A 20,364-nucleotide genomic window follows, 5' to 3' on the forward strand; every position below is an offset into this window, starting at 1 on the left:
AGCAAGATCTATTAGTCAAGTAAACAAAGTGGTACTCCTTCGTTAGGCTTGTCTGTCCGACCATAAATAGGCTGTAAAAAGTGTTACGTTGGGGTGGTCGGTTAATGATGCAACCCAGCTACAGTATAGTGGGAGTAGAGTGGGGGTGCAACAATTGAATAATCATACCCCCTTTTATAATCCAGCACCATTAGGAGACTACCATTCTCTAGGTGGTGGTATTTGGCAATAAACCACCTGCTTTCTAAGGGGGTAGCAGGACGTGGTTGTTAGTTCATTTGGTCAAGTAGGACTACTTATGAGCTAGCTAATTTGGAAAAATTCCAGTGATCATCTTTACCCCGAGTGACAAATCCATCAGTTTGACCATGCTTTAGAAACCACTTTGTCGAATTCAATATATTAACCAATGCCTTTACTTTAAAACAGCACTGGATAATCCGAGTCCATGGTCCTGCGCACTCTCACACTGTGTCGGTTTATCCTTCTGACACATATGTTTACCAAAGAGCAAGGAGTCGTGAGAAGTCAGGAGTTGTATACATATTCACAATACAACAACATTTGTTTTTGAAATATGTAATTGTATGTGGAGACATAGACAATTAGTTCATATATACAAAACAAAATCTCAGTCCTAGGATTTCATACATTGTGACATTTATTTGTAGGTAAAAGCATCCGAACCTAAGGTACATGGTACATGGTATATACACAAGTCTTAGAATCAATCAAACTCTGAACTTGTCAGCTCGTGTTTTGCAGAATAGAAAACCTCTTTTTCAGGGATGCAAATAGATATATGCAGAGATTACAATAAATGAATATAGCAAAGATTATGGCACAACATCCAAGTAAATATACAGTTTTAGAAAAGTCTTAACGCTGCACTTTTAATGTGAATTTAAATGTGCCCATCCTAACACAGGAAACAATGGTTTGTGAGGACCAGAGAAGCGTCTTCTGAGTTCAATACTCAGTATGCCTTAAGGCCAGAATAGAGAGAGAGCAGAGCATCAAATAATACTGTGCTTGGAAGAGCAGCGTATGGGCAGAAAACCAAAACCAGAAGAAGGCGGAAACGCAAAATGAAAATAAAAAGCAGACATGACATAGGACAACCAGTAATGTAAGGAAGAGAATAAAGTTGAATTAAAACTGGATTAGTAGACAAAAAAGAGAGAGTATATTCTAATGTCTTAGCTGTAGTAATACGTGATAACATGAATATCTAACGACCTATTATGTTGCATCGTTCTGCATCCTGATATTGAAAACCAACAAACTCATCATGAAGATTTTTAAAGAGATCTCATTAATCGAAATGTATGGTTTCAAACACAAAAGTCTAATTATCTCAAATCTTCTCAGGCGTTGTGATTCACACTGATAACAAGCATCTATGGATTAACAAGATGAATTAACTTAAAAATCACAGAGCAACAGTCCCACTAGAAACTACTACGTCAACAAGTTTGCTTAGCAATCATTACTGATATTTTTGTTGATGTCTTTAAATACTATTACGTATTACAAAAACAAATTTTGCTGTATTGTGAATTTGTACGTAACTCCCGACTCTCCACGACTCCTTGCTCTTTTGTTAAATACCTGATGTTTAACTAGACATGGTTTATGATTCTAAGTCTTCTTGATAATCTTGACACTTCATTGATCTAGGGTAAGCAAAGTTAGAGGAGAATCAGTGTAATGATGTCCTGGGAAGCAATATATGATGATTAACAACCAAGAGGCATTACTATCATTTATCAGCACTGTGAGAGAGAGGATAATTTCATCACAGCCATGTTTGATTGAGGATGATCTGAAGTGTAACTGCTATGGAGTAGGTTCGACAGTCAAGCAGTCCATGATTAAGGGCCTTATTACAATCTTGGCGGACAGTGTTATTCTGTCACAAACGTGACGGATATCCCGTCTGCCAAATTACAATTCCATTATATCCAATGGAACTTGTAATATGGCAGACGGGGATATCCCTCATGTTTGTGACAGAGTATCCCATCCACCAAGCTCTTAGTCAGGCCCTAAACCTTTCCAAATAGTCCTTTTATTCCGTACATACGCTGTATTGGGTTTATGGGCAAACAGTGTAATAATTGCTTGTTTAGTGAGGTCGCTGCAGATGACTAAGGTTCAGTTAGGGCCCTCAATCTGCTTAATTCCTGTTAGAAGTTTGGCTCGAAGACAATCGAATAAAACAGCATACCAGAGTATTTCCAGGAATGACTTGTGCACTGTTGGCCACGCTTTAATGCTTTTGTACATTGTCATGAAATATGCACATGAGGGGAAATACCTTAGTTTCACAGTCTTTCTTGATTACTCACAGCTTTTGACTTACCTTGTTTACGGTCTGTAGACAAAGTTTACAATCTCTGGTGTTAAGTAAAGTTGATTTATGACACCATTGTTGTTTTAGCATGTACATCAACCACCTCTTATACTCTAAAGGTAGGATGAAGAAAAATACTGTCTGGCTATAAGCAGGTTGTCCCAGGGTGGGGTGAGACTTGGGGGTCGGGTCGGAATCTTTTACCTGAGGACTGACTCTGGGTGCACGATCCAAAGAAGCAGAAACAGAGCACTTAAATAAGCTTTTCAAGGAAGGTTTTATTTGGGTATAAGTCTTTCTCCTCCGGCTGGTAATCCGTTCTCTGGTGAAGGCTGCTGAATCGAACACCGTCATACGAGGGGGGTCCAGCTTGACTCTGAATCCTGTTCGGTCGTCCCAGGGGGCGTTCTCGCCGTATGAAAGGAAAAAGACAAGGTCGGATTAGTACAGGGCTCTGGGACCGGTATAATCAGGGCCGGGAGTGAGGGAAACCAGTGCTTGAGTGAGTATATACAAAGAAGGAGGGGTAGTGCTCGTGAGGAACAGGGACTATCTGAGAGGGTAGCTTTACAAGGGGCTTTACAAATGTACAGGTTTCTCGTTATGGACTCTGAGTCCCAACCAGCCCGCCACTTTGCCCCGTACCTGTTGGAGCCACGCTCCTCCCGTGGGAACGTGGCGGGGCGACGCTTTGAAACGTTGGCCTCCTGGCTTCTCCGTCTCCGCTCCGGACTTCATGGTGGTCTCGATCTCCTATCGGTTCCTGCACCCTCCTTCGCTGTCTTCTCTCCTCGCTTCCAGGAAAACGCCGTCCGTCTCTTCTGGGTTCCAGCCTCCTTTTGACACCGGCGTGCCTCTCCAGAGGGGCGGGGCGTCTGTGGAAACCATTTTGTTAAAGGGGCCGTATTCTATTCCTTCTGCATTCGGCCACCAATAGTCAGGGTTGCCGTTCTCCCACTCCACGTCTTCTGCACGACCAGGCTGCTGTGGAGATGGAACGGAGGTATGTGAGGACTTGGGGACGGACCACCAGTCCGGAGTCGGATCCCCCGTTATGGAACCCTCATCAGCACACAGGGGGCTCGACCTGTCACACACCTCCCCCCCTGGTCTCTCCAGATCGGGGAGAGGAAATACCCGGGATAGAAAGTCCGCATTCCCATTGTCCTTGCCTTTTTTGTGCAGTACTGAAAAGGAGTAGGGTTGCAGGGAAAGGAACCAACGGAGGACACAGGGATTATAACTGCTGTTTTGATGCATCCATCTCAACGGGGCATGATCAGTATGGAGGAGGAATGGCTTTCCCTCCAAATTGTATTGCAACTTCTCAACCGCCCATTTTATGGCTAACCACTCCCGTTCTATGGTGGAATACCTAGTCTCCCTGGGAAATAACTTTCGGCTTGGGTACAGCACTGGATGTTCTAGTCCATCGGTACCCATCTGGGACAGGACAGCCCTGCAGAGGTCATAGAGTTTTAAAGTTCTTTGAAAGCAGTTAGGGCGTCCAGGGAAGGATGGCTCAGGTCTCTGGGTTTTACATCTTTACGCAACAGGTCTGTCAGGGGAGAGGCCAGTTCCGCGAACCTGGGAATAAAACGTCTGTAATAGCCTATGAGCCCTAAGAAGGCTCTCAACTCCCTTCTATTGGAGGGGAAGGGGACCTGTGTCTTCCTGTGGAGATATGTCCATCCCCTAGAACGTACCCCAGGTAGTTGACGCGTGTAAATGCTGCTCTTGACTTTTTGGCATTGATGTAAAGGCCTGCTTGCCTTAGGGCGGTCAGAATGGTCTGTATGTGGTGTAGGTGTTCCTCCCAACTTCTGCTGAATATTACAATGTCGTCCAGATATGCTGAACTGAAAGACAGATGGGGCTGTAAGATGGTGTTCATGAGGCGCTGGAATGTGGCTGGCGCCCCATGGAGGCCAAAGGGGAGTACGGTAAATTCGTAGAGACCGTCATCGGTGACAAAGGCCGTTTTCTTCCTATCTTCCTCCCGAAGGGGCACCTGCCAATACCCCTTCGTGAGGTCCAGTGTGGTGATGTACATGGAGTCTCCTATTTTCTCTATCAGTTCATCTACCCTATGGATAGGGTACGTGTCGAAGTTGGAAATAGCATTCAGAGCCCGAAAATCCATACAGAAGCGTTTGGACCCATCAGGTTTTGGGATCCTCACGATCGGGGAGGACCAGTTGCTTTTCGAGGGTCTGATTACCCCAAGGGCCGGCATATCCCTGATCTCCTTCCTCAAGGCTTCCCGTCGCGCTGCTGGGATCCTGTAGGGCCTCTGTTTTACGATCTTACCATCCGGGGTTTCGATGCGGTGTTCAACTATCTCAGTCTTTCCGGGCAGATCGGAGAAGATATTTGAAAAGGGGATGAGGACGTTGCGCAGGGCTTCCTCCTTTGGTCTGGACAGATCGGGGTTGATCACCAGGTTCTGCAACGTGGAGGGATTTGTAGAAGGTGTCGCCACATGGACCCCTCTAGCAGCTGGTCCCAGCCATTCTTTCAGAAGATTGATGTGGTAGCACTGGGTTTTCTGTGGCGACAGGCGCAATCTATACGTGGTATCCCCTATCGTTTCTATGATCTGGAAGGGCCCCTGCCATTCGTTCTTCTTTTTACTACTTATAGAAGGCAACAGTACCAGGGCCCACTTCCCCACGTAAAGGCGTCTCAATCTCTTCCCCTTGTCATAGTTCTTTTTCTGTTGTCCCTGTTTCTGTTCCAAGTTGGAGTATGCGAGGTTTCTTAACTTGCCGAGCTTGGTTTTCAGATGTAAGGTGTAATCCAGGACAGACTTCTGGTCTTGAAGCTCCTCGGATTTCCACATGTCTTTGGTCATCTCCAAAAGGGATCTAGGGAGACGCCCGTACAAAAGCTCAAAAGATGAGCACCCTAGACTGCTTTGTTTTTGTGCACGCAGCACGTAAAGGGCCAATGGCAATAGCCGGTCCCAGTCCGGACCCTCGGACGTTAGCATCTTCTTTAAGATGGATTTCAGGGACTGGTTATACCTCTCTACCAGACCATCCGTCTGTGGGTGGTAGACCAAGGTTTTCAGATGCCGTATATCCAAAGTCTTACACACTTCCCTCATCAGTTTGGACGTAAAAGGGGTCCCTTGGCCCGTCAACACTTCTTTGGGAAACCCCACTTGTGAAAACAATTCCACGAAGCGATCTGCAATGGCCGATGTAGTGGGAGCTCTTAATGGGAATGCTTCAATAAACCTAGTGGGGTAATCCACGATCACCAGTGCATAAAGATGCCCCTTTGAAGACTTAGGCAGGGGGCCTATTAAATCCATGCCTACCCGTTCTAAGGGGACTCCAATGATGGGCATTGATTGTAACGGGGCAGCACTGGGGCGTTGAGTATTCCTTCTCTGGCAGACCTCACATTTGGCACAGTACTCTTGCACGTCTTTATAGATACCTGGCCAAAAGAAATGTCTCACAATGCTGTCTGTGGTTTTTTCTTTCCCGGCGTGTCCTGCTGTGAGATGGGTATGGGCAAAGAAGAGTACCTGTTCCCTGAAGGATCGGGGTACTAGTAACTGGAGGTTGCTTCCCTCCTGTGGTTGCCTATACAGCAATTCGTTCTGTATAATGAACCTGGGATAGGTTGGCCTCTGTGTCCCCTGCTGGGCATGAGCGTTTTCCCAGGAGTTCATCAGAGTTCGGTCTTCAGTTTGAGCGAACCTGAAGCTACGATCTGCCGTCTATGGTTCGGGGGACAGTTATGCAGGGAGGGGAGCTACGCCTCTTAGCTGGGGAGGAGTGAGAGTTCTTCTAAAGAGAGAAAGAAAATCAGGATTGTCCACTCCTAAAATAACATCCTCTGGCAAGGAATCCACCACCCCTACCCTTACCGTACAGGGTCCCTTACCCCTGGGTATTAAGGTGATAGATGCGAGGGGGTATGGCTTAACGTCCCCATGGACGCATCGTATGTGTACTACTGCGTTTGGGACGTACTGGCTGGGAAGGACAAAGCGCTCTTGCACCACGGACTGTCGACACCCTGAATCTAGGAGGGCCCTCACCGTTCTGCCATTCATCCTCATACTTACATAAAAAGAGGCCCCCATTTCTGCAGAGTATAGGACAGTCTTGGGAAGATATCCGACTTCCATTGGTTCCTCGGGGGGTCGCTTTCTGGGACACATCCGGGCAATATGGCCCCATTCCCCGCAGTCAAAGCACTGGGGCCCTCTTAACATTGGAGAGATCATTCCGGGATGTTTGGCTCGAATGGGTTCCGCGCTAAATTTGGGTTTTCTATCACCCTTGAGAGGTGGGGGATGTTTGGTAGCTTTCTCACTGTCCCAACAGGTGTTCTTGGGTTGGGCTCTTGCATAATTGGCGGCCATTTCAATTGCTTGTTCTATACCCAAACCTGAGTGTTGGCGTAGCCATCTCTGGGATGCATAGGGAAGAGCGTCCATGAACTGTTCCAAATAGATCTTGTTTAAGATCTCCTCCTTGGTGCTCGATTCTGGCCTTAGCCACTTATCCGCGGCCATTTTGAGTCGAAAGAAGATGGTTTTGGGGTTCTCTCCTGGGACTCCTCTCTCCTTCCTGAATCTCATACGGTAGGCCTCTTGGTCCAGTCCTAAGTGGTCTAATATGACCTCTTTAATCACGGTGTAGGGCGTGTTCCACCAACGGATTCGCTGCTTGATATGTGGATTTTGCCTCTCCTGTGAGTAACGGGGCAAGGAAGAATGGACATTTTTCTTCAGGCCACCCCAAAGCCCATGCAGCCCTCTCGAAGTTCATTAGAAAAGCATCCGGATCTTCCCCATCTAGGTATTTTTGGAGGGCAATGCCTGACTGGTTTGGGGTGTGTGCTCGTACTTCTCCTAGGGTGGACACAGGTGGAGGCGACACATGTTTTAGGCTCTCGAGCTGTGTGGTGATGGTGGATTTAAATAAGTCTCGGTCTGCCTGTGCAGACGACAACTGTTGTTCCACCGCCCACTCGAGCTTTTCCTGTTCCTTGATCATGTGTTGTATCAGGGCGTCCATCTCTCGGTTACAGATGGTCTGGTCTGAAGATCCCACTTCTGGCACCAGTTGTCCCAGGGTGGGGTGAGACTTAGGGGTCGGGTCAGACTCTTTTACCTGAGGACTGACTCTGGGTGCACGATCCAAAGAAGCAGAACCAGAGGACTTAAATAAGCTTTTCAATGAAGGTTTTATTTGGGTATTAGTCTTTCTCCTTCGGCTGGAAATACGTTCTCTGGTGAAGGCTGCTGAATCGAACACCGTCGTACGAGGGGGATCCAGCTTGACTCGGAATCCTGTCCGGTCGTCCCAGGGGGCGGTCTCGCCGTATGAAAGGAAAAGGACAAGGTCGGATTAGGACAGGGCTCTGGGACCGGTATATTCAGGGCCGGGAGTGAGGGAAACCAGTGCTTGAGTGAGTATATACAAAGAAGGAGCATGGGGGTAGTGCTCGTGAGGAACAGGGACTATCTGAGAGGGTAGCTTTACAAGGGGCTTTACAAATGTACAGGTTTCTCGTTATGGACTCGGGGTCACAACCAGCCCGCCACTTTGCCCCGTACCTGTTGGAGCCACGCTCCTCCCGTGGGAACGTGGCGGGGCGACGCGTTGAAACGTTGGCCTCCTGGCTACTCCGTCTCCGCTCCGGACTTCACGGTGGTCTCGATCTCCTCTCGGTTCCTGCACCCTCCTTCGCTGTCTTCTCTCCTCGCTTCCAGGGAAACGCTGTCCGTCTCTTCCCGGTTCCAGCCTCCTTTTGACACCGGCGTGCCTCTCCAGAGGGGCGGGGCGTCGTCTGTGGAAACCGTTTCGTTAAAGGGGCGGTATTCTATTCCTTGTGCATTCGGCCACCAATAGTCAGGGTTGCCGTTCTCCCACTCCGCGTCTTCTGCACGACCAGGCTGCTGTGGAGATGGAACGGAGGTATGTGAGAACTTGGGGACGGACCACCAGTCCGGAGTCGGATCCCCCGTTATGGAACCCTCATCAGCACAGAGGGGGCTTGACCTGTCACACAGGTAACTTTTTTTTTTGCATGGACTGAAAATGAACTACAACATTTACTCTACTAAACAAAGGCACACTGCAGAGAAACTTAAGTGAACAAATTAACATTATCTGATCAAATCCTATAATAATGTCTCAGGCGAAATATGTAACTAAAGAAAATACCTAACCCGGTGGTTTGAGAATGTAAAAATAATTGAGCACCATTGTTATAAAGTTACCTTCCTTACTTTGTATTGAAAGGATATGCTAATACAGTGAACAAAGGGTAAGGGATAACAGTCAACAGAATGGTGAGAGTTTGGAACGAGTATTAAGTACACCTTCCAGGAGTAATGACAGTAAAGTGAAGCAACTTTGCACCAATGGTGCAAAATTTTGGAGTTTGACCAAAACAAAAAAATTGCATGACGTTAACACAATTATTATAAGTACAAATACACCAGTGTTAATATCGAGGTCACTAGTAGAAACAGTGCCTACTCAAACATTTGAGTGCTGGCCAGAAGTTGTGAGCATAGAGAGACTGATTGTAGTCAAAGAAAGTCGATCTACAATCTGGGTATTTGATGATATTAAAAAAGTTCTGGCTCAAAGTAAAGATTAGACCAATCAGAGACATACATCACTTGGACATTAGGATCACGTTTGAAATCTAATATGATGCGAGCTGCCATTATAGGTGAGAATTTATATGCTTAAACCATTTACTTTGGAAGTAACCCACCTGTTTTCTCTGTCGAACTCTGAGTTGGATCTCTGATAGTGCTTCACACCGCTTGACCGCAGAAACAGGAAGTAAACCCTCTCTTTTTTTTCCCAAGAATATTTTATCCTATGCAAACCATTATTTTCTAGCATAGCGAAAACCAGGGCAACTACAGCAGCTCACCCACTGTAATCCTAAACGTCCACTGTCTTCAAAAGGGTATACTGAGTATTTGTACAGCATATTTATTATACATCTGTATGCTCACTTAATATGTGCAGACAGTGCGTTGAGGCACCTCCCTTCTCCACCAGGATTAATCTCCCATCACACTCCTCACACTCTTTTCCCCCAAGTAACATCCTCATTAATTGACAGACAGAGTATTGCTGTACCCTTACCATGAAAAACACTTTAAACAGGAAAGGTTCTAGCCCCTGCTAGAACCAGCTGTACCCGAGAGCTTATCAATACTGTACCCAAGCACAGCAGATTCTAAAAGACCTAGAACAAGGTTGAAAACAGTGCCTTAGGAGCAAACTCTGGAACCTTCAGATCAGATGCTTGTACTAGCCTGAAGACCAAAAACGACAAGACTGATGTTCTTTTTATCTTGTGCTACTTGGAAGCCTGGCAACTTGCAACCCAGTTGAAGTCCACCCCCCAAAAAAACTCAGGATTCCATGAGGGCCATTGACTATACGTTGCCAATCCTCATGCCCCATTGAGAAAACTCATTACCAACATTTACAGCAAGGGTGTCATCTGCTACTAGGCATGTATGTGTTGTCACATGGCACAGGTGTACATGCACAGATGTGCATGTACACAAGAATTCGTTATTTACCATGCAATTGTATTACATGGTAAATAACAGATTCTAAAGGCCCTGTAGCACTGTTAGAAGTGCCCTAAGGGCATGTATGTGTGTCACATGGCACACAAGCCAGAAAAAGGGGTGTAACAGGGTGTCAAAGTGACACCCTGTCCCTCTTGGCAATTCAGTATTTTTACCGATTCGGTAAATACCGAATCGGTATTTGCTATTGAATCCTATGGGCTTCATGGCCCATAGGATTCAATAGCAAACTTAACAAATCGGTAAAAATACTGAATTATTACCTACATCAGATTTACCGATTTTCTAAAATACCAAATCGTTAAAATTCGGTATTTTAGAATCGATAAAATCTAATTTACCTACATCTAGCCCCGAGTGTTTTAAACCTTGCTAAGGGGTGGTTTATTTGCAATTCTCAATCTTAACTACATAATTATAATTATTTTCTGCACACGACCAAATTGTATAGTCCAGTTCTTTTCTTCTGTTTCATCATTTTCATTAGGTTGAAAAAACACCTTTCCCAAGCTATCCAAAAATAAAAAGAATGATAAAAATACATTATGGGTAACCTATATAATATAGTCTTATATTTCCCTTTCGGGGTTCTGGTGACATTTACAACATACTCTGTCTTCGGCCTCGTGGTTTTTGATGTCACCTGACTCTAGTCTTGAAGACCATATTCACACTCTCGCTCTTGGATGTATGTGGGTGTTTATATACATACAGATTACACACATTTATTTTTTAAAGAATAGTTGTATGTTTTTTATTCTTTTATTCTTATTAGTAATATTAGTCTGCAGAACAGAAACCTAGCAAATAGCATCACATGTGGCTTTTAGAGTTGGTAGATTGAAAAACAATTTATTGGAGTTAACTTTACAGTAATGTTTTTGCCACTGCCTCTGAAAATCCATTACGGTGTCTCCCAAAAGACCTGCAAGTATACTCTCATAAAATACATTTATAGCACATGTTTGACTCTAAAATGTTTTTCAAAAGCTATACTTCATGAGAAATTAAATTATTTAAAACAACAGTTCTCAAACACAATTTTTATTTTGTTTTTCATAGTTCTGAAATAAAGCATCTAGTCAGTAGAAGAGACCATTTATTAAAAGTGCCCACACAAAATGCATTTATAAATTATGACTGCGTGGAACACCTCTTTGCTGAAAGTATGTCATCTAGATATAATTTAAAAATGTCAGATATTTCACGTAATGCTGATAGATCAACCTTTTACTTTATTTACTTTGGCTGAATCTGTAATGCCTTTTCATTCCTTATTTTAGCTGTGTAAAAAGAGAAAGGGAAAACATGTATTTTTTCCTTTCTGGGCATGGAGGTGAGTAAGGATACCATTTTCCACTCCTTCAAAGTAAAACAATAAAATAAAACTAGCATTGGCAAAGCTAATAGGGATTGCTATCTAGGAGTAAAAGCACCTTTTTTCACTGAGCTTATGAAAACTGCTGTCACACCCTCCTGCTTCAGAGTGACTGTGAGAGAAGGCAAATGGAACATGGATATAAAAGCAGCAAGGAGAGGTGGCAGGAGAAAAGAAGGGCACAAGACTGACGCAAGAGATTGGAGGGTTGTTGCAGGAAGATTCAGGGGCGTTGCTTGGTCAGTAAGACGTGGGGAGGGGGTGCTTACCCTTCAGATTTTCTGACAATCTCGCCTGCATATAATGTTAATCATCATATTAGAAGCAAGGCTTGAGTGGAAAGGGAAACGAGTTCGGATCTTGAGGGGGTACTTAAAATACAGTATTTTGTAAATTAGAACCATGCCTTAAGACCTTCAAAACAGAAAGTGTGTGTGTGTGTGTGTGTGTGTGTGTGTGTGTGTGTGTTAAAAAAAATCCCAAGTGAAATTAAATCTGACAGATACCGTAACATACTCGACGGAAAGCTCCTGTTCCCGACTATTTTTTAAATAATACATTTATTAGGGGGAGTGTAATACCTACCCTGAAGCTCCGCCCCTGCGGATATTAACCTCTTAGCTGCTGGGGCTTATCCCAAACCCCACACTAAGGGTACTGAGCCCCTTTTTCATCCTTTGGAATAGTTTTTGCTTAGGCTCCATAACTTTCATTCTACATAATTCATGCCAAATTTGTGTCCTTTTTTCCCCAACATTCTCTGGATTCTAAGGGTACGCAGGGTTTGTGGATTTCCCTGGAGGGGACCAAGAAGATAAGCAAAATATAGGTTTTAATTGGAGGGGGGAGATAGGAAAAAAGTGTTGGGCATAACATTTTCTGTTATTTGGCAAAATATTTAATCAACAAACAGTTTATTGTGCTAAAATCCGTTATTCCCAGCTTTGAGGAAAATGCAGAGCTGAATCTAAAAAATTTTTTTTACCACAGATTTGGTATTTTTCAAAGAGGTAGCCCAATTGTTTTGTGCTTTAACCTACTTCTATTTTGGGTTGAAACCAGTATGAACCTCATGATCCAGGAAAGCTATAGATATCTTGAAAGTAGACAACATTCTGAATTCAGTGATGTGTAGATCCCTTTCCAGGTTTTCCTAAAGAAACTAACAGTTGAAATAAAGAAATATTGAAAATGAGTAGATAAAACTGCCATTTGTGAATTTTTCATCTGGTATTATTTGCACAATGGCTGATTTACAAAATCAATATACCATTAGACCGTTCTGGTTGCGGAGCTATATAGTTTTTGTAGGTTTTCCAAGAACCTGAAGTACCCAGATCCAAAAACTCTCCATAAGATCCTTTTTTTGTGTACCGAGTATAGGCCAATTCATAAAGTAAAATATGTTGAGTGAAAAATGGGTATAAAGTAAACCTATGTATTTCTGGAATGGGCACAGGGTATGGAGTTTTGGAGCAGTGGTTATTAGTAAATCTCTGAATTTCGGGGTACCCATACTAGCATGTAATGTATAGGACATTTTTCGCAATGTGTCCTTACATACACACTGGCAAACATTTGTAAGATATAAATGTGGCAAAATCCAATAGGTAATAATAAATGGTCCACTATTCTATATTTCCACATGTTGTAAGATAAAATTAGTATATCACTTGTGTGGGTAGGCCAAATGCCTGTGAAAGGAAATGGGTCAAAATTCAACATTTACGAATCATATTTTTCTATTGAAAACTGATCCTTTTTTCCAGTGTGGGTAGCAGTGAATTTTGGGCCTTAGATCAGGTGGCGCAAAGGTAAACCTAGCAAACCTCCGCATTTTTAAAACTAGACACCTAAAGGAATCCAGGGTTGGGTCAGTTGAGTTGCTCTCACCAGATTCTTTATTTTTTCCTAGATTCCCTTACAAATCTAAAACTTTGATTACAAGTACACATTTCCTCACATTTAAGTACTGGAAAATTCTAGAATCTGTAGGGAGCCACAAACTTCCTTCTACCCAGCATTCACCTTGTTAACCAGGCATCCCGCCACATAGACTGTATATGCCCACCGCTAGGGCATATATGTGGCTTTGTGCACTGACAAACATGTTGGTCACCTTTCTGCACCCTTGTTCTAAGCGTTATTGTTTGTTTATGTTTTGAACCTGGCAAGGCCTTGCTCTAGTCCTCTGTTGATGCTTAAGGGTACATTTCAGCCATTCTAAGCTTTTTTTTTTGTGGTTGCCGGATAATCCTTGCTTTTTCAAGTCATCTGTTATGACATGTTTTCTGAAGGGCATTCAGCATGTGTTTCCCCCCCCAAACCTTTAAATATGTCCCAGTTGGACCTTAATTTAACTTTAACCTTCTTAATGTGCTCCCCCTTTGAACCCTAGCCTGCGAGGGAGACAACGCTGAACAGAAAGAGCTGACTGTGAGGTCTGATCTTTTTCAGCTGCCAGAGACAGCTGAACCGGAACATAGGTGCCCTTGGCCACAAGTAAGCAGGGATCTGGGGGCTGGTGAGGGACTTGAAATCGGAAGCCGACGCCACAGGTCCTAGTGGTTAGTCACCCATATGAACCCTATTAAAACTGTTGTGCTGGCCAGGGGAGCCCGATCTGGCAAGACAATTAATCTGAAACAGGAGATCTACCAGACCTAGAGCTATCGCTGGTCAGTAAAGTAAAACAGGGAGCCAGTGCATGGCGAGACATCTAAACCAATATATGATACTGACTGAAATTCCTGCCTGCTCTTATCTTAACAGGAGGGAATGACTCTGGCACCTGCTGAGCAAGCAACTAATGCAATTTAACTAAACAAGTATAAAAAGTGGTCTCCAAACTGTTCTAATGCATGATTTCGATAACCAGATTTAATGTAAAATGTTTTTCCTATTGAACCTTCCCTAAACAACCAAGAAACTGTGTACAATTTGAAGTAATAAGTGTAATTGTTGAATCCACTGAGTCTAGGGAACGATGTATTGCTGAATCTTTATTGGTGCGGGAAATTGAAGTGGGAGGTGCCTAATGTGTGTAACCAAAATATGACTAACGGAACAAGATAACAAAGATCTTTTATAAAAGTCATCCGTATTTTTCTAAACTGGTGTAGTGTCACTTTTCTGTGGATGGGCGCTGGGTTACTGTGAGAGATGTGACGCAAGCATAACACGAATTTGCCATTGAGAATAGACCTTCCTACTCTGTGTCAGGCTACCCTATGTGGAGTCGTAACCCCAGGTCCAACACCTACCTTATCTAATCTCCTATTCAACCTACCTACCACACCTAACCTATCATATCTGCTTACTGTATCTACCAAACCTGCCTGATTTCTTATCATTTTTACTTATGTATTTATCTATCAAAACTACCATAACGTTAATAGCTTGCCTACCAGAATGTGTATACCACACCTAACTTACCATGCCCTATAATAAATACCTTACCTACCATACCTACACTGACGTATATGCCTATACCCCCTACCTACCTACATACCATACCTAACCTACCACACCTAACTTAGCCTTACCACTACAGTGCATATGTCACACCTGGCTGAGCTGGCTATTTTGTGAAAGAGGGACACACTATGCCTGTGGGGCTTAAAGTACTGCAGCCTGCTCATATGTCTAATCAAAGTGACCTGTAGTAATGGCCTAAGTGCTAGCAGCCTGCATCAGGAAAGTATGGATTGCACATTTTGAAGAGCAGAAAAATGTGAATTCCATTGTTTTTTTTAAACGTTGTGAGGCCTTCTGTTTTCTTTGGTGTTGCCTTGAGGCATTTTCTTATATTATCTGTTATCATGGATTTATGATTTCCGTGGTTTCACTGTCTGAAAACAGATTGAAAGCACGCTTTGACTGGGGTCTGATTACAAGTCGGTCGGAGCAGCCACCCTAATGGTCTACCACTCTGCCAGGTCACATGTAGCCCAGTGTTCCCTCACAAGGTTTTACCAGCTGTGGGAGCACTGGGCTCGATTTTATGGGCAGAAATGCACCTGGAAAAATGGAGTCGGTTGGAGCATAGGTTGCTGTAAAAAAACGCAAACAAAACAGGTGATGGACCGAATGTGGATCAATGTCACACATTCACCCCAGTCCAAAGATCTGGGCCCAAATCCATCGTTTTTTTGCACTCCACACCACCCTGGGTTAGACAATGGCGATATGCAAATCAGCTCTGACCCTGTGCCCCATGGGAACAGTCCAGTCCGAACTACAAAAGCCATGTCCTTCCCAGAACGGAATCAAGCATCCGAGGACCGGACCGGTTTCGAGGTAACACCTCTCATCAGCCCGGCTAGCTTGACTCCAGTGGTGTGGAGTGCCTGGGACCCACGTCTGGGCATCCCCAGCGCACTTAGGGCGGCAATTGCAAACACAACAGGTGATGGACCGAATGTGGATCAATGTCACACATTCAACCCAGTCCAAAGATCTGGGCCCAAATCCATCGTTTTTTTGCACTCCACACCACCCTGGGTTAGACAATGGCGATATGCAAATCAGCTCTGACCCTGTGCCCCATGGGAACAGTCCAGTCCGAACTACAAAAGCCATGTCCTTCCCAGAACGGAATCAAGCATCCGAGGACCGGACCGGAAGGACATGGCTTTTGTAGTTCGGACTGGACTGTTCCCATGGGGCACAGGGTCAGAGCTAATTTGCATATCGCCATTGTCTAACCCAGGGTGGTGTGGAGTGCAAAAAAACGATGGATTTGGGCCCAGATCTTTGGACTGGGGTGAGTGTGTGACATTGATCCACATTTGGTCCATCACCTGTTGTGTTTGTAAAAAAACGCAGCTTGTCCTCTGCCTGTCCCCTCATAAGGAACAGGGGGACCTTAAAACGCGAAATTGGGTCACCTGCAGTTTTTGCCCATAAAACGGAGTTCTATTGCTATTCTCAGTTCTGGGTAGAGTAAGTCATATTAGCTGGATTTAAGTGTGGGGATACCAACTGGAAACATTAATTCCAGACACCCAGTATCACTCCACCTAAAACCAGCTGATATGTAATCGAGCCCTAAGACGAAGCAGCCTTTATGGTAGGGGCCTTAATAGCAAAGCTAAGAGAAGTTTGTGGGATTAAGCAGCAGTTGGTAAAGGAATCAAAATTATTTGGCCCAGACTACTCTCTCAGTTCATCCAAACCTACTGTTTTGCACAGATTCCCGATTTCATCCATTTTATTCTTTGTCATCATACTTTGACTTATGAACAGAGTAACTTTCTTCTCTGAACCCACAATAGTGCACACTGTACACACTCATAAAGTTGTTTTTTGTGGCATCGACCGTCATCAATTCACACCTTCATATTTTTTATTTTGTATGGGTATTATAGAATGGTGGTCGTTTAGAGAAAAAAATATGATCTGCTTTATTTTGAAAATTGTTGTGTAGAAGATACGTAGTCTTTTGCACAAGTACAACTGCAGTGCCAATGGATGCTGTGTGATCCGCTTTGGTTTTACATCCTGGAGTAGAGCTTATGGAAGGGAGATGACGAGTGTTAAGGCTAATGAGACCATAAAAATGGACCATGTAACTTTATAGAGTATTGCTCACTGCGGATTCACCTGTTTCTAAGAATTCCCAATATTTGTATGTAAGGAAATTGAGATAGTCTGAGGAGAAGTGATTCGCCCAGAGTCACACAATTTGGGCAGGTGGGGAAGGCAGGTCTTCTTACATAATTAAGGCCCTTAATTACATCCTCTCTAGTGGGGGTCTCTCTTGAACACTATGTCATGTACAGCAGCACTGTAAGTCTTGCCATGGATTACTCCTATGAACAGTGTAAACCCATTTTGATCTTCACTATGTGACGACTGAACCAAAAACATGGAGTACAGGAGACTAGAGCTTTGGGCAGCTTGTCAGATACTTTAAAGGGCCTTCCTTTTGCAAAAAAGTGATGTTGAAAGTAAGGTGCTGATCAGTCTACATCTGCTTAAAAATGCGTTGTCCTGGCCTTGTATCTTCATTGATGGTTCGGTCCAGGCTTGAGTGTCTTTGCTGAAGATCTTATCATACAGCACCCTACATATTCGCCATGTTGGTTTATGAAGCCAAAACTTAAGAACCTCAACTATGACTTTCCTGGCTGGAGAAAGAAGTAAATGTGTTTTCAGTAAATGCAGATTGTATTTTTTTTTGTTTTTTGTAGAGACTTGCCAAGCGTGGATATAGCGGTGTGGTCCGAGCTGCCTACGGGAGCAGGTTTAGGTTCCAGTGCTGCTTATTCCGTGTGTATGGCAGCGGCTTTACTTACCACAAGCGGACAGATTAGTTGTCCTTTGGAAGATGGGATAGACATGGCCAGGTAAGACATCTTAAAATGGTCCCTTTCTTGTTACTGTTTTTTTTTAACCTGTCCCTCCACCTAAATCCACAACCGAATAGATGGATGATTCCCCAAAAAGAGAGCTGTGCTTCATAGACAAGTGTGCACATATTTTGGCAGATGTTGTGCAAGGTTTCTACACCATGTTATATTTACGAAATAAGGCCCCATTATGAGTCGACTACACTTATCACAGGTACATGAAGTTCTGAATGATTACAGTGGGATTACAATGTGTACCCTGAGGGTAACCACACAACGTTGGGCGCTACTGGTGAAATCTGGAATACTGTACCCGATTCCCACAGTAATTCCCCGTTTTCTCCAGAGTGTCACTTGAACATATTTGGCCAGATGTACGAAGCACACATTTTGAGACTCGAAATGCAATGTAGAAGTTTCTCAAAGACTGTTTGCGATTCCCAATGGAATTGCAAATTGCATGCCTCATCAAGATTCGTGCGGAAAGCACAATTTGCAATCCCATTGGGAAGGGCTAGCACTCACAGGGATGGTGGCCTGGTGGGGGCAGCAGACCATATTTAAATCAGAAGTGGGGGGAGGTAGAAGACACTATGATCCATTCAGCTTCCTTAGAGTTAATCATAAATAATCAATGGGGAATGGATCACTTGTACCTGTAACCATTGCTCGGGTGTTCTAACCTTCAGTACTTAAAAAAACCCTCATTATTACAGTAGTGATCAGGGATAGGTGCCAAGTGTAAGTGCCCAGGTGATGTGAGTTGGTTTAAAAAGGTGATCCTCACACAGCCTAAACTGTAGCTTTATTCAGTTCGGTGTGTGTGGACAGTATAAAAACAGTGTTGTGTAAAGAGGACCTTATTATGAGTCCTTTGCGCTTAAATGTAAATGTAAATGTATTTGTACTTGTATAGCGCACAGCTACCAGCAGTGGGTTTCCCGGCGCTTGCTTAGAAAGGTGGTCAACATGTTTCAGCCCCTTGGGGTGCCCCTGAGGGGTCTGGGGGCTTTCTTCAGGACCCAGAATAAAATGTAGGAGATTAATAATGTCCTACTGCTATGGTATTTGATCAGAATATTGACTGAATGTAAGGTCAATAGTACCTCAGATAGTCCTAATTAGGGCTTCCTCAGTGAAAACTGATAACGCCGTGCCTCGCTCATTAAGCCAGCTGCACGACTTGTGCTGGCGCTTCCATCAGGTTCTGGGGTGGCTCCCATTGGGAATGGCTAGCACTCACAGGGATGGTGGCCTGGTGGAGGCAGCAGACCACCATGTTTGTACCTGCTTTTTCAATAAAGTATTTTAAAAGAAAATGCATCCCGTTTTCCTTAAAGGAAAACTGGATGCATTAAAAAAGAAAAATTAAACTTTTCAGTTTAATTTTTTAAGGGCAGGCATTGGTCCCTGCCTGCCTGCCCTGATGTTAAAATATATGGTACTAGCCATTCCATGAGCTTTGTACTCCAGTCTTTTTTTACCTCAGGAGGGCAATAGACCAGTTATTCCTTCCAGATTAGATTAGTTGATGCATTCAGTTGGAAAATTATCATTTCCTCTGACAGTATGGAACAGGAGTCCATAGGTATCCACTCTCAAGTGATTACTTGTCGCTATGGCGATTCCCCCTCCGTTTTTCTTCTGTCTATCACACCTGGTAATGCTGTAGTCTTGGGGGAATGCTATAGCTATAGAGGGTGTTGAAGACCACCACTGTAGCCAGGCTTCCGTTTTAAAATAAATATCAGGCTTTGTGGAGTCTAAGAAGTCCCATAATTCTGAAGCATGTTTCGGGATAGAACGAGCATTAAGATATGTAAAATGTAACTGAGAAGTAGCGCTAAATGCTAGTTCTGTGGTATTACTATTGGCAGAGGGGTTAATCTTTGGCAGAATATTTAGTGAGGACCCTGGGGCACCATGCCTGACTGGGAGAGTCCTGTTAATCCAAGAAAACTTACAGGAGTTGCATTGCCAGTAATCAGGATTGTCAGCTGGATGAAATTTCTTTTTACAAAGGGTGCTAGGAATTTGTTCCTCTATGGTTGTAAGTTCCGCTCTTGAGTAAGCTATGTAATGCATAAACACTCAATGTGATCTGTTAAGTAAACAACTAATAGTTAAAACTAGATGAAGAAGATAAAAAAGATTCAGCCTTCCTTTGCGTTGTCCAGGCGCGGATGGGTACAGACTGGCTTGCCTTTTGTGTGCCGGTGGTACGCCCGCTGCACGTCCGAGTCGGGCTCCGGAATAAATAGGGAGCGGAAGCCCGAGGTGCGGGAAGAAAAGAAAGGCTAGAATGTCAGCTGTCCAAAATGGTGGCAGCTGACATCCCGGAAGTTGCTCTCGGGGCTGCTCTCTCCACTCAAATGACCTCCTAACAGCTGCGGCGGACCAGAGAGCTTCCCAGAAAATGGAAGGAGAGGCAAAGCTGTTAAAAGTATCAAAAAAAGGTGAGCGAAGATTAAAAGTATATATGACTCTGCAAAAGTATGCCAACTGACCTGAAGGTATGGACCAAGATCCTTATAGAATTTGAAGGATGTCAACATGACATCCAACCACTGAACACATCTGCAATCTAAATTATAATTAAAAAAGAACCATGTACTTTATGCCTCCATTTTTAATATCTGACCCAATGCACAGTAAGGCCAGGATTATGAGTGGGTGGGGA

The 20,364-nt window shown here is 43.9% G+C and overlaps 1 protein-coding gene across 2 annotated transcripts in view; it reads left to right on the forward strand.

Moving 5' to 3' along the window:
• MVK (mevalonate kinase) overlaps window positions 1-20,364 on the forward strand; it is a 143,495-nt gene that overhangs the window by 39,562 nt on the left and 83,569 nt on the right. Inside the window, exon 5 of one of the 2 annotated variants that reach the window (XM_086943112.1) lies at window positions 17,526-17,681. The exons of the other annotated variant lie outside the window; for it this stretch is intronic. Coding sequence (XP_086799238.1) covers window positions 17,526-17,681 — 156 coding nt within the window. The remainder of the gene's footprint in view (window positions 1-17,525; window positions 17,682-20,364) is intronic. 2 annotated transcript variants of the gene reach the window in all.

Source organism: Lissotriton vulgaris, chromosome 11, assembly GCF_964263255.1.
Source record: "Lissotriton vulgaris chromosome 11, aLisVul1.2, whole genome shotgun sequence".
NCBI classification, from domain to species: Eukaryota; Metazoa; Chordata; class Amphibia; order Caudata; family Salamandridae; genus Lissotriton; species Lissotriton vulgaris.